The 13836-nt window shown below is 34.5% G+C and overlaps 1 protein-coding gene across 1 annotated transcript in view; it reads right to left on the bottom strand.

Moving 5' to 3' along the window:
* Positions 1-1980: 1980 nt before the first annotated feature.
* LOC107754209 (transient receptor potential cation channel subfamily A member 1-like) overlaps positions 1981-13836 on the bottom strand; it is a 76801-nt gene continuing 64945 nt past the window's right edge. Inside the window, exons 14-28 of the mRNA XM_016570580.1 lie at positions 13416-13530; positions 12839-13005; positions 12224-12308; positions 12072-12131; positions 11512-11610; positions 10736-10806; positions 10366-10519; positions 7943-8032; positions 7444-7613; positions 6417-6546; positions 6127-6309; positions 5955-6023; positions 5716-5811; positions 5456-5574; positions 1981-2269 (exon numbers count right to left, since the gene is read on the bottom strand). Of these exons, the coding sequence (XP_016426066.1) occupies positions 2074-2269; positions 5456-5574; positions 5716-5811; positions 5955-6023; positions 6127-6309; positions 6417-6546; positions 7444-7613; positions 7943-8032; positions 10366-10519; positions 10736-10806; positions 11512-11610; positions 12072-12131; positions 12224-12308; positions 12839-13005; positions 13416-13530 (1804 nt within the window). The 3' untranslated portion in view covers positions 1981-2073. The remainder of the gene's footprint in view (positions 2270-5455; positions 5575-5715; positions 5812-5954; positions 6024-6126; positions 6310-6416; positions 6547-7443; positions 7614-7942; positions 8033-10365; positions 10520-10735; positions 10807-11511; positions 11611-12071; positions 12132-12223; positions 12309-12838; positions 13006-13415; positions 13531-13836) is intronic.

The following is a 13836-nucleotide window of genomic DNA, read 5'->3' as shown; positions in this document are numbered from 1 at the left end:
CACAAAAGCTGTCTAAGAACATGTCCAGATCATACACTCACAGTCTCATACTAAAATGAAAAGACAATAAGTAGTTAGATTTTGCTTTAAAAATGGATGCATTTTCATTAATGTACAGAAAAAAGAAAATTTTTATTTTATTTTAATATTAATAAATGTTTTGTGAGCAGCAAATATGCATATCATTATGATTTCTGAAGGATCATGTGACACTGAAGACTTGAAGTAGTGGCTGCTGAAAATTAAGCTTTGCCATCACAGGAATAAATTACATTTTAAAATATACTGAAATAGAAAAAAAAAGTTATTTTAAATTGCAATAATATTACTGCAATTACTTTTTTAATTTAAAGAATGTAGCTTGGGTGAGCAAAAGAGACTCTCTTATGAAAATCTTAATTATTCCAAACTTGTATTTATTATTAACTTTTAAAAATATTATTATATTAGTAAATTACCTTAGCAACCGCATAGCAACACCCTACCAACCACTCTAAGTACCTTAGCATCTATCTATCTATCTATCTATCTATCTTTAAAACTACTTTAAACTTCAAACTACTTCAAACTTATTGCTTTTAAAACTTTTCTAACTTTCTGTTTTAGCTTTCTCAAGCCAACTTCAAAGTTTGTCTTGACAAACTTTTTTATCTAGTTATAGGTTATTAGTATTAGTATTACAGTAATGCACAAAAACTTTTCATTAGGTTTAATTGAAATGCTTGAATAACTTCAAATAAAATACACAAATCTTTAATTTAGGTAGATTTTATTATGGGAATGTTGTGGTAATGAGAATTTGCTGGGAAAAAAATGCTTAATTTGCATGCAAATAATGATCTACCCCCACCCCCAGTTGTTTCTTTATACCAATTACAACTTTTTGGTTTTATTTATCAAACTATATAATTAATAGTTAATAAAATACATGTCAAACATATCCGTCTAGCGGAGATCTGAGTGGTGGGTGTGAGAAATGTTGTTCTTCCTTTGGAGGAGGAAGTGATGTATCTGGGCTCTGTAAACTCCTAATGCTGTGAAACACTGACCAGATGACAGATGAGAATTGCTGTTTTTCTCTCATTTGCCTCCAAAGCCTAAGAACAGCTGATTGGGGTTCAATGTCAGAAAAACTGAGACTTGACGAACTGAGGTGGCTTGAACACAGTATATTGCATTTAATTTATCTTCTTAAAATTGAGGTTTTTCATGCATCAAGCACATGTACTTCAATAAATACATAGGTTTAGTATTGCTTAAAGTGACCAAATCTAAAGCAAATCCATTTAATCTGGATATAGTGATCCTTGTCATCAAATTTACTACATGTCATGATGTCCATGCAAAATCACAAAGTGATTTTTACAGTGTTCCGGCCATGCAGGTGCATGTCTTAATCTACTCCCAACTTGAGTGACTTGTTTAAGTCTGTGAAATCACCATTGACAATCTGATCAACAAGACGGTTTTATATAATGCAGCTTTCATGGGAATCTCATCATGATGTAGTGGTGGATATACTAAAAAAAATGGACTAAAACAGACCCAAAAAATGAGGGTTACACACTTGTGCTCCCCATTGGCAGAACTACTTTGAAATTACTGTTTGGTATAACAAAGAGTCTCAGGGTTACTACATCCGGGCACGAGGCCAGAGGAAATTTACATGCTAATTCTTCGACTCGACCGATCGGTGTGATAAATCTATATGTGATGCATCACAGAGTTTCAAGTCTTTAAGTTTGCATTAGGAGCTTGTCAGTGCATTAATTCCAAATGCTCTTCTCATTTTCAGTACTGGTGCTATAAGATCTTCATTATGTATTAAAGCACTGGATATCATTCAAACACTTCAGAGTTCAGTAAAAACTTTACGTGGATTTAATAGACTGACTCATATATATCAGTGTAACCTTCTACATACATTATGAGCTCATGATTACACAATTACACTTAATCAGATAAGAACAACAACTAAAACTATATACTAAATCACAACAAAATATAGCCAATATAAGTAATGATGGCGGGGTATTTGGCTTATATTGACACATGATGTCATCATCTCTAATATTACTTCTTTGCCCTAATGGCTTGCAGCAGCGGGACCCACTTTGACTTCTGCGATGAGGAGGAAGTGGGCTGTTTCAGAGCTCTAGGGTTATGTGGGCCGTCGTATTCATCAGCCTCAGAAGTGATTTCCATCTTCTGGATGATCAGCTTGAGCAGGTTATGCTGTTTCTCCAGCAAACAGGACATCACTTTCAACCTGAAGGGAAGAGCGGATCAAATGCAGTGTATGTCTGACAACTTTCATAGACTTAGATGAGAGTTAAAAAGTAAATGTTAACTGATGCAACCACTGCACAGTTGTATTGAAATGCTGGTGTTTGTTATGAACCTTATAAGCAGACTCAATTTCAAATATTATTTTGAAAATACATCGCTTTATCTGAAACTCTCTAAAAGTAAGGTAGGTGAGATATGTGAATTAGAGCTGTGCCATTCATATTTGAATTTGAATTTAATTTGAATTGATGCTGCAAACAAAACTCCTAATTGCTTAATGCATTTGAATGTGTGGTTGATGGTGCATTATGTCTAATGAACACTAGAGGCTGCTCTCCCACAAGTCTGACAGGTTTGTGGCAGTGTTATTTTAGTATCATTAATATACTATTAAAACTTTAGTACTTTTTTGTGCTTTTGTCATTAGTTTTTTTTAATACATCTATATAGTTTTTAAGTTTTTGTTATTTTAGTAGTTCAACAAATTAAACAAAATGAGAAATATTTCTTTGATAACTAGCTTAAGTTTGCAAAATATTTTATTTTAGGTAATGTTTATTTTATTTCAAGTTCTAAAAATGATTTTGTTTAATGGTTTTAGTTGTAGTTAATGATAATAACCCTGGTTTGTAGTGTTCAGATTTTAAAACAACCTACAATAGCTTTATTTTCACTTACATGCGTCAACGTGATTAGATATTAAAGAAATAGTCCACTCGAAAATGAAAATGACCCCATGATTTACTCAACCTCAATCCATCCTAGGTGTATATGACTTTCTTCTTTCACACAAATACAATCGGAGTTATAAAAAAATGTCCTGGCTCTTCCAAGCTTTATTATGGCAGTGAATAGTGGTCGAGAATGCTGGTGTTTGTTATGAACCTTATAAGCAGACTCAATTTCAAATATTATTTTGAAAATACATCGCTTTATCTGAAACTCTCTAAAAGTAAGGTAGGTGAGATATGTGAATTAGAGCTGTGCCATTCATATTTGAATTTGAATTTAATTTGAATTGATGCTGCAAACAAAACTCCTAATTGCTTAATGCATTTGAATGTGTGGTTGATGGTGCATTATGTCTAATGAACACTAGAGGCTGCTCTCCCACAAGTCTGACAGGTTTGTGGCAGTGTTATTTTAGTATCATTAATATACTATTAAAACTTTAGTACTTTTTTGTGCTTTTGTCATTAGTTTTTTTTAATACATCTATATAGTTTTTAAGTTTTTGTTAGTTTAGTAGTTCAACAAATTAAACAAAATGAGAAATATTTCTTTGATAACTAGCTTAAGTTTGCAAAATATTTTATTTTAGGTAATGTTTATTTTATTTCAAGTTCTAAAAATGATTTTGTTTAATGGTTTTAGTTGTAGTTAATGATAATAACCCTGGTTTGTAGTGTTCAGATTTTAAAACAACCTACAATAGCTTTATTTTCACTTACATGCGTCAACGTGATTAGATATTAAAGAAATAGTCCACTCGAAAATGAAAATGACCCCATGATTTACTCAACCTCAATCCATCCTAGGTGTATATGACTTTCTTCTTTCACACAAATACAATTGGAGTTATAAAAAAATGTCCTGGCTCTTCCAAGCTTTATTATGGCAGTGAATAGTGGTCGAGATTTTGAAGCAAAATAAAGTGAATCCATTAGGGTGACCATATATGACATAACCATAAGTTATTTTAGCTTTCAAAAATAAGAGGACAGTGGGGGCAGGATGCATACAGGAGGTGGGAGGGGTGTTGTTGGGTTTGAGGGGGGTTAAAGTAGCCCCCAAAGTAGCACAATGACCATATCATAAAGAGGACGCATGGTCACTCTAGCAACCATCCATCATAAAAACCTGGGTTAAAGGTTTAAAATATTGCATTACTTACATTTGACTGCAATGCTTGTGTTGAAACATTTTGCATTCTACCTATGATAAAACTGTGGTAGATGTTAAGTTTTGTGAAGGATGGCCACTGGTAGGAAGCCTTTTAGCTGTGTATATGATCAATCTGCATAACATTGACTGTAAAATATGCATTTTAGCTATGGAAATGACATATTTTGAGTTTTGATATTTGGGATATGGTCATTGCGCTACTTTGGGGGCTACTTTAACCCCCCTCAAACCCAACAACAAACCCCCGTATGCATCCTGCCCCCACTGTCCTCTTTTTTGAAAAATAAAATATGGTCACCCTAGAAACACAGAACAAAACACTGGTCACAAATTAAAAGTACAAAACGAGGATTTGTAACGAAAAATGTTGGAGGATTTCGATATAAGCCAAAGAGTAGCCTGGTTTTCCTTTGCTGTAAACAAAACTTGGTTCTCACAAGACTAGCATATTCTCATCAGAGCTTACGCTTACACTTACGTCCTGCCTCATCTGCTGGAAAGTTGAAAAATATGAATATGTTTCTTACACAAATGCATTGCTTCGTTTAAGAAGGCCTTTATTAACCCACCGGAGCCGTGTGGAGAACTTTTTATGATGGATGGATGCACTTTATTTGGCTTCAAAATCTGGAGCACTACCCACTGCTGCCATTATAAAGCCTGGAAGAGTCGGGACATTTTTTAATATAACTCCGACTGTATTTGTCTGAAAGAAGAAAGTCATATACGCGCGTCTACTGTAGGATGGCTTGAGGGTGAGTAAATCATGGGGTAATTTTCTTTTTTTTTGGGTGAACTATCCCTTTAAGCTTTTGGTGCATTATTTCCTACCACATCACAAAAAAATGCTCCAAATGTTTTGTAGAGGTTTCAGAAAAGATGTTTAACAGCTTGGGACTGTACACTCAAAAATACATCTTAAAGTACTAATATATCCTTTAAAGGTAGTTTAGGTACAAATATATTTTTGAATGTTGTTAAAAGGTACAGAGGTACCTTCATGTCTCAGTGACAAGCTGTTGTACTTCTAAAGCTACAGTTTTGGCAAATTTTTTTCTGACAGATGGTTTTATAGGCATATTATTGCATAAAAAGGCTGATAAACCTTCCCACTTTTTATTGTGATGTTAAATAGATGGAAAAATATAAATCTTTTCTAAAAAGTTCACACTGGAACAAACGTTTCTGCTCAGTTTTGAAATCAAATCCTTTATGTTGCTCTAGTCGGTGTTCCTGAGTAAACCCAAAACAAAGAGATCACCTGTTCTTTTGCTTGTGCAGCTCTCTCTCCAGAGGCCCTCCCTGCCGCGAGCAGAGGTTCAGACGGGTGCGAACTGTGTTTTGGATCTCACCATCAATGAGCGCCTGCATCAGCACTTTCTGTTTAACAAATGATTGTCATTAAATGTTAATATTCACTCAAATGTCTTTTCTATTGTTTGAAAAATGTTAGTTTACAGAATTTTATCAAAAGTTAATGTGTGCGACCAGAGTAGGAATAGCATTTGTCGATAGACAAACCTTGCATTTATTGGGATAGATGGTGATAGATGGTTTGTCCACTCGCTTCAGGAACCAGTAAGGTAGCTTCTCCTCAAGGGCAGTGTGAAGATCTATCTGTAATGAAGTGCTTTCTTGATTAATGTGATGCACTAGATGTGCTACTTATACTTGTCTTTAAATCTTACTAGGTTTTATAAAACAGTTTCGCAGAATACTGCTAAAAATTTACATTAATTAGAGATATCCAGTCTGCTCACCTGCATGGCTATTCTCTTCAACTCTGCATTTCTCTGTACCTCTGCGATATCTCCTACTGCCAAACCAATCTGCAACATGATTTAGACAAATAAGCCTAATACCTCCTAACAAATTGCAGCCATCATTAACAATAATAGCCGGCTTCCAGCAGGCCAGTGCTGAGTGTCCTACCATTAGGTTCATGAGAAGAATAGGCATGAGAAGCACAAAGAGCACAAAAATAAAATAGGTGACCCCGGGGAACGCCATGCGGCTGTTTTCATAAGCGTGCAGAAATGTGCTCTGGTAGTTCAGCTCTCCCACTGTCATCACAAACGTCTGGGCTAGAGCAAGGCTGATGGAGCTGAACTCATCCTGTCGAAAGCAGCAAACAGTAAACATCATTATCAAACCACACCGATTTGCCAAGACTTGACAGGTCTGTCATGCTGGGTTGATATGATCTCTCCGTTTGGACTTACCTGGTGGAGCATCAAAGCGTAGAAGGCCAATCCAAATGCGAGCAATAGGAAGATAAAGAGAATCATGATGCACACCAGGGTCCTAACGATTCCACCAAACATCACCACGTAAATTCCAATTCGCTCAAACCTGCCATGTGAAAAGGGCATATGAGAATTCAGATGTTTTATGCAAACGTTTTAGACTATTTTGCAGAAATAAATAAAAAATTTATTAATTAAATGCTAAAAGTGGCTTTATTAATCACATTGTAATGTGTAGTAAGAAAATGGATATTCATTTTTAGATTTGCAAAAGATTACATTTCACAGTGCTAATAAATTATTACTGAATTTAAGATTCATTTTAAGTGAGTGTTAGATGATGCCAAACATTTTTTTTTTACAAGGATGCATTAAACTAGTGAAAAGTGACAGAAAAATTAGACATTTCTTTACTATTGCAAATAATGGTTTCCACAAAAAATATACTAACATTGATAATAATAAGAAAAGTTCTTGAGCACCAAATCAGCATATTAGAATGATTTCTGAAGGATCATGTGACACTGAAGACTGGAGTAATTATGCTGAAAATGCAGCTTTGCATCACAGTAATTAATTACATTATCAAATCTATTACATTATTTTAAATTATAATAATATTCCACAATATTACTGTTTTTACGGCATTTTAAATCAAGTAGATGCAGCCTTGGTGAGCATAAATGACAAAAACATTGGAAAAAACCTAAAAATCTTTGACTCCAAACTTCTGAACAGTAGTGTATTCTAAATGTAATAATATGGACAATATCAAGTATCGACTGATATTGATATATCTATAAAAATCTTAAATATCGGCTGACAACCCATCTATAAATTTGTGCATTTCTTACAGCATATACACTAAATACAATTTACAGCACTTCATTTTATTAATCAGCATATCATGTACTGTAATTAATGTGATTAGAAATTTAAATTGATCAGCAACCCTATAATATCTTTGAGATAAATCTAGAAAATGTGACCACTAATACTAGACCTCTGAAAGTAGAGCAGGAAGCCGATCCATGAAGTCAGAATGGCGAAAGCTCCAGCCTCCCATTGCCAAGTGTTCTCTAGATTGAAGCACATGGGAATGACAAAGACTAAAGAGCTAATAGCTGCACACCAGTCAGCAAGGTTCGAGAAGTCCGTGAAGTAATTTATTTGCTGTAATGTAAAAGATATGAGGGGTTAAATAAAATCACCTTTAGGTTCCAAACATAGTGCAATTTGAATACCAACGCCAGTGGCACAGAGTACAATAGAGTATATAACAATGCATGCAAAATCTGAGCTGTGTTTTTATTGGTAAATCACTTGGCTGGAAGGCGTAGAGCCCTGCAAGGGAATCCCCACAGCAAAGGCATGTGTGTTTAATGTGCATCATGACATTTATGATTAGTGATGGTTTGATTGCCCTCTGCTGAGAGTCTCTGTAGTAGTATGAGAGGAATTTATAGTGGATGCATCATGGGAAGTGATGACACAACTATTACCTGCTGAGCCAACTGCGCCAGCTCTTTGCAAACGGAATACACATTCAAGACAAGCACCATGATTATACAGACTGAGATTAAACATTTTTGCTGGATGGAGAGAAAAGAGAGAGAGGGAGAGAGAGTATCATTACAACATTATCGCCAAATTAATCACATTTACATAATGACTGTATTACTTTTCATTCATAACCCAACTAGCATATTATGCTAAATTAAAAATCTCTGCTATGGTGTGTGCATGTTCCTCACACTCAAAAATGGATCATACTAATGCCAATATGAGTATTGTGTGCCATTTCTAAAAAGATAAACGGTAATATGCGTACAAGATTAGACATACTTAATTTCATGGGGATTATAACCTTGAGCTGATGAATAAGTGGGAAGTTGATGAATGCCATTCAGTTCATAATGACACTAACTAAATTAAGTAATGGGACATGGACAAGGTTATAAGGAAGTGAATGCAAATGTGAATGGATGTGCATGTGATTATGAATGATAGCTGGAATAATTGGCTTGTCATTGCATAACAGATTAGGCCAACTTGACAACAAGAACCATGGGTCCTTCTGACCCCAATATAATGACAAAAGTTGACATTATTGGTGTGCTTTTAAGGAATTCCTCACCCAAAAAAAAATAAAATAAATAAAATGCTGAAAATTTACTCACCCTCAGTTTGTTTCTTCATCAGAACAGATTTGGAGAAATTTAGCATTTCATCACAAGTAGATAAGTTTGCTTCTTCTTAATTTAGAATTACAACACTTGCTCACCAATGAATTCTCTGCAGTAAATGGGTGCCGTCAGAATGAGAGTCCAAACAGCTGATAAAAATTTCACAATAAAGTAATCCACATGACTAATAAATGTCTTGTGAAGTAAAAAGCTGAGAGTTTCTAAGAAACAAATCCATCATTAAAGTGTTTTAACTTTAAACCGTTGCTTCTGGACAAAATTCTATAATCTATATTCTATAATTCTATATTCTATAATTCAAAAGAGTCTATAATCCATAATAAAGCTTCCTCCTGTGAAAAAGTCCATGACCTGCTGTTCTCTCATATCAAAATCCACTGACATATTTGTTTAGAGCTATTTTTGCTTGTAAATGGTGCTTGATCTGTGCATATTTCTCTCCTGATTCGGACAAGACCACTTTTTCACTGGAGAAAACACTATTATGGATAGAGGACTCATATTGTAACCAGAAGCAACAGTTTGAAGTCAAAAACATCTTAAGGATGGATTTGTTTATTAGAAACATGCAGTTTTTATCTTCACAAGACATTAAATGATGGACTGGAGTCATGTGGAATATTTGTGGATTATTGTGATGTTTTTATCATCTGTTCGGACTCTCATTCTGGCGGCACCCATTCACTGCCTTTACACAATAGAGGATCTATTGATGAGCAAGTGTTGTAATGCTAAATTAAGAAGAAGCAAACTTGTGACCCTGAGAGTGAGTGGATTTTCATTTTTGGGTAAACTATTCCTTTAAAAAATGCAAAATTCTTTCTTAAAGGGTTAGTTCATCTGAAAATGAAAATTGATTGATTGATTGTAGTGTGATTACATTCAATTATATGGTTTGTTACATTTAAATGAAAGGCAAGACCTTCATTCCTACAGTTGTTAATTGGGCGTGAATATTTGTCCCATTCATTTTCTCTGGAGTTATCTGATTCCTTTTTTTAATTGACAATTTTGACCAAAATATGGGATGTGCCTAAATTAATTTTAAAATCAACATGTAAAAAATAATGGGAATTTTGTTCATCTGAAAATGAAAATTGATTGATTGATTGTAGTGTGATTACATTCAATTATATGGTTTGTTACATTTAAATGAAAGGCAAGACCTTCATTCCTACAGTTGTTAATTGGGCGTGAATATTTGTCCCATTAATTTTCTCTGGAGTTGTCTGATTCCTTCTTTTTTTAATTGACAATTTTGACCAAAATATGGGATGTGCCTAAATTCATTTTAAAGTCAACATGTAAAAAATAATGGGAATTTTCTACTCTTTTCATGAAAAGTGACCCATAAATTGTCTCTAGTAACACCCAGACCCTCCCTTGTGTTTTGACACCACTGATGTGTAGCACCACATCTAGAAGACAGAATTATATTAATACATCTAAAAAAGGTAATATAATTTCCCTATCTCTTAGCGTTTATGACACTGTGTGACTTTGAATAGTAATTCACAATCAATTTGATTGTCATTTAAATTCAACTACCATTATTCTCTTTCACCTTTCCCTTCTCTGCTTGTCACTGATACGCATCTCCAGCTGTCATTTGTTCCACACATTACAGGAATTACACTCTACATTGTGTTCACTTCAACTCTTTTGAGCTCATCTCTTCCCTACAAGATGCCAGAGATCTCTGAACAAAGGCTGTCTACCTCTCTAAAAGATACGGGCACCATGATGACAGATGTGTTGTTGCCAAAAACTTCCTGCTTCGGTCTCAGATTGAGGATGAGGTATGTGAGGGGCAACAAGCCAAGCAGGTAGACAGCCAGGTTGAGCAAATGAACCTTGCTTCCATACGCCTTCCTGTCCGAATAAAACACAATATCAGTAGGATATTCAAATGCTTATGTAAACCAGTCTATTTGTTTGAAGTGATGTTAACACTGCACTGCTGCTATTTTTAACCAGATGCTCTGAAGTAAAATGCAGTGACTGTATTGTATAGGACTGTAGAAATTAGCATATCATAGTGACTTAAAACATCACGACCAGAACTGTTACAGAACATCTTTAACATACCACTTCATCTCCAGGTATTTTTGGCTCACGGGGTGAGTGAGGAGCTCCAGACGGTTGTACCGCACCATGGCCTAGTGTGGTGCAAGAGTTACAATTTATTCTCACACTATTTTAGGTTGCAGAAAGAATAGGAGCTTTGTATTTTAGAATGTATAGTGTACAATGGGGTCTAAAAGTCAGATATCACTAGATTCAATGTGTATATACACTCTCAGAAAAAAGGGTACAAAAGTTGTCACTGGGGTGGTACCTTTTCAAAAGGCACAACTTTGTACCTAAAGAGTCCATATTGGTACCTTAAAGGTACATATTAGTACCGAAAGTGTACATATTAGTACCTAAAAGGTACAAAAGTGTACCTTTTGAAAAGGTACCGCCCCAGTGACAGCTTTTGTACCTTTTTTCTGAGAGTGTATATATAATGCTTAAAAGTAAAATACTTTTAAATTTGCAGCATTTAGAAGTAAAAAAGACCAAGTCACCTAGCAATTTACAGTTATTTACACTTCAATTAGTATGGTTTTTCATTTTATAAGTTACTGAAATATACAATTTTAGTACTTTAGTAGGTTGGTATATTTACATTATATGAGTTAATGAAATATACAGTTGTTGTTGTTTTTTTTTTGTAAAATTACAATCTGTAAAACATTTGTTTTACAATTCTCAAAATGTTGCTATCATATTTTTTATGGTAAAGATCTGGCAGCCACAACTGCTTTTATGTATATATATATATATATATATATAATGTAATAGAATTTAAGGGGACTTACATTCACAGCTGCCAAAGGTTGGAACTTCATTGTTTTGTCTGTTTTGGCATACTTCTTTAGCTGTATAGGAGCTTGAAGCCACCGAAAATCATACTTGATCTGCCAACATCATTGAACAATTGCACTTTATAGCGTTAAGGAACCTCATTAATAGTCTTAAAGGGATAGTTCACCCAAAAATGAAAATTCTGTCATTAATTACTCACCCTCATGTCGTTCCAAACCCACAAGACCTTCGTTCATCTTCGGAACACAAATTATGCAAAAAAGCATTCTCCTAGCTTCGTAACTTTAGAGTTGAACCACTGATGTCACACGGACTTCTTTGTCGATCATCTTGGTACTTTTCCCTTCCTTGAACGTGGTAGTTACCTTGCTGTCTATGGGAGGGTCAGAGAGCCCTCATATTTCATCAAAAATATCTTAAATTGTGTTCCGAAGATGAACGAAGGTCTTAAGGGTTTCGAACAACACGAGGGTGAGTAATTAATGACAGAATTTTCATTTTTGGGTGAACTAACCCTTTAATGCAACTTTTTGCACATTTATGCAAGGCTTACATGATAATCTGAACTGTTGGCATCATGATCAGACTCTAAAATACACCGGTCCAGAAGATGCTGTTCAGAAGAGAGTGGGGTTTAATGTCAAATTTTTTTTATAAACAATAGCTTACATAGATATCCATAAGGTGGGAAGTTAATACACAGACCCTGAAAGACTCTGGGAGAAACTCTATGATGTCCATCACGGCACAGCGGGATGTCGCTTTAAATGACTTTATTGCCTCGGCAAACCTGCAGTGAATTAATATAGCTTTTTCAACTGTTGGCAAACTGAGAGGAGAAAAACAATATAGGTTTAAAAAATATAACAAAATACATAATTACAGAGTTTTGCCATGGTAGACCCTCAACCGATTCTCTCATACTGTTGCATTAAAAATCCTACTGTACACTGATATATATATATATCAAAACACTGAAAAGGAAACTTTAAAAGTGTTTATTAAAAGTAGTTTAAAATAGTTTTTTCTCGTTTTAGAAAAAAAAATTATCCTGATGGAATGATTTTGATGGAAATACTGAATTGACACAAAGTTATTTTACTTATCTTAAAGCTTCAGCTAAAAAAAAAAATAGTAATAATACTAATAATCAGCCTAACAATCAGCCTAATCAGCCTAACAATAAAATTAATAATAATAACAATTTTCACAATGTTAATTCATATATTATTATTAATCTGGAATCCGAGTAATTTTTTTATATTAAAATTAATACTGCCTTCCAAAAGGTGGTCATCTTGAATGTGGATGTCTCCTTACCTCTCACTTTCGATGATAGCGTTCACTACATCTTTTTTCTCATTACGCACAGCTTCATGCAAAAAAGAGTTGTCAGCATTGTTGAGAGTGATTTCAGCTCCTCTGTCCAATAACAGCAAAACAGCACCTACATGTCCCGCTTGTGCAGCTATGTGAAGGGCCGTGTTCTGTTAAAGCATACATGTGATTAATAAGCAGTGTTGTTCAATTATAATCATAAAGGACAATAATTACTTAGTTTGATGCATTTGTTTGATCAAAAATACAGTGTAAACAGTAATACTGTGAAATATTATTAGAATTTAAAAACTGTTTTCTAAAACGGTTTTCTATTTTAATATATTTTAAAAATGTATGTAGTAGCTATAAATGTTGAAAACAGTTCATATTTCAATATTAATATTTTTGTGGAAATTGTGATACATTGTTTTTCAGGAGCATTTGATGAATAGAAAGTTCAAAAGAACTGCATTCGTGAGACTATGTTAAGTTTGGATCTTCTTCAGTGGTTTACCTATGGCTTAGTAATTGTATTTCTCGAACTGATTGTGTTGTTTAGGATTTTTACGCCGCTTACCCCATCCTCATTCGTTTCGTCCAGTAGTTTGACATTGGCTACCAGGAGAATTTTTATTGTCTGTGTGTATCCCTCAGCCACAGCATGATGTAAACAGGACCAGCCTTTGTAATCACTAAAGATTACAAAAGACCTTATGACAGAATGTCCAGCAGAATGAACTCACAACATAATCAATTGCAATTTGTGAAGCTGCTGCTAACTTAAAGGGGTCATATGATGCGATTTCAAGTTTTCCTTTCTCTTTGGAGTGTTACAAGCTGTCCGTGAATAGATAATATCCCTAAAGTTGCAAAGACTAAAGTCTCAAACCCAAAGAGATATTCTTTATAAAAGTTAAGACTGGTCCACGCCTCCTAAACCGCCTTGTTTAAACACGCCCCCACATGTCTACGTCACGATGTGGGAAGATTTGCATAAC

Source organism: Sinocyclocheilus rhinocerous, unplaced genomic scaffold (genome assembly GCF_001515625.1).
Source record: "Sinocyclocheilus rhinocerous isolate Xijiao unplaced genomic scaffold, SAMN03320098_v1.1 scaffold442, whole genome shotgun sequence".
NCBI lineage: Eukaryota > Metazoa > Chordata > Actinopteri > Cypriniformes > Cyprinidae > Sinocyclocheilus > Sinocyclocheilus rhinocerous.
This window is presented reverse-complemented; position numbering and strand designations above follow the sequence as displayed.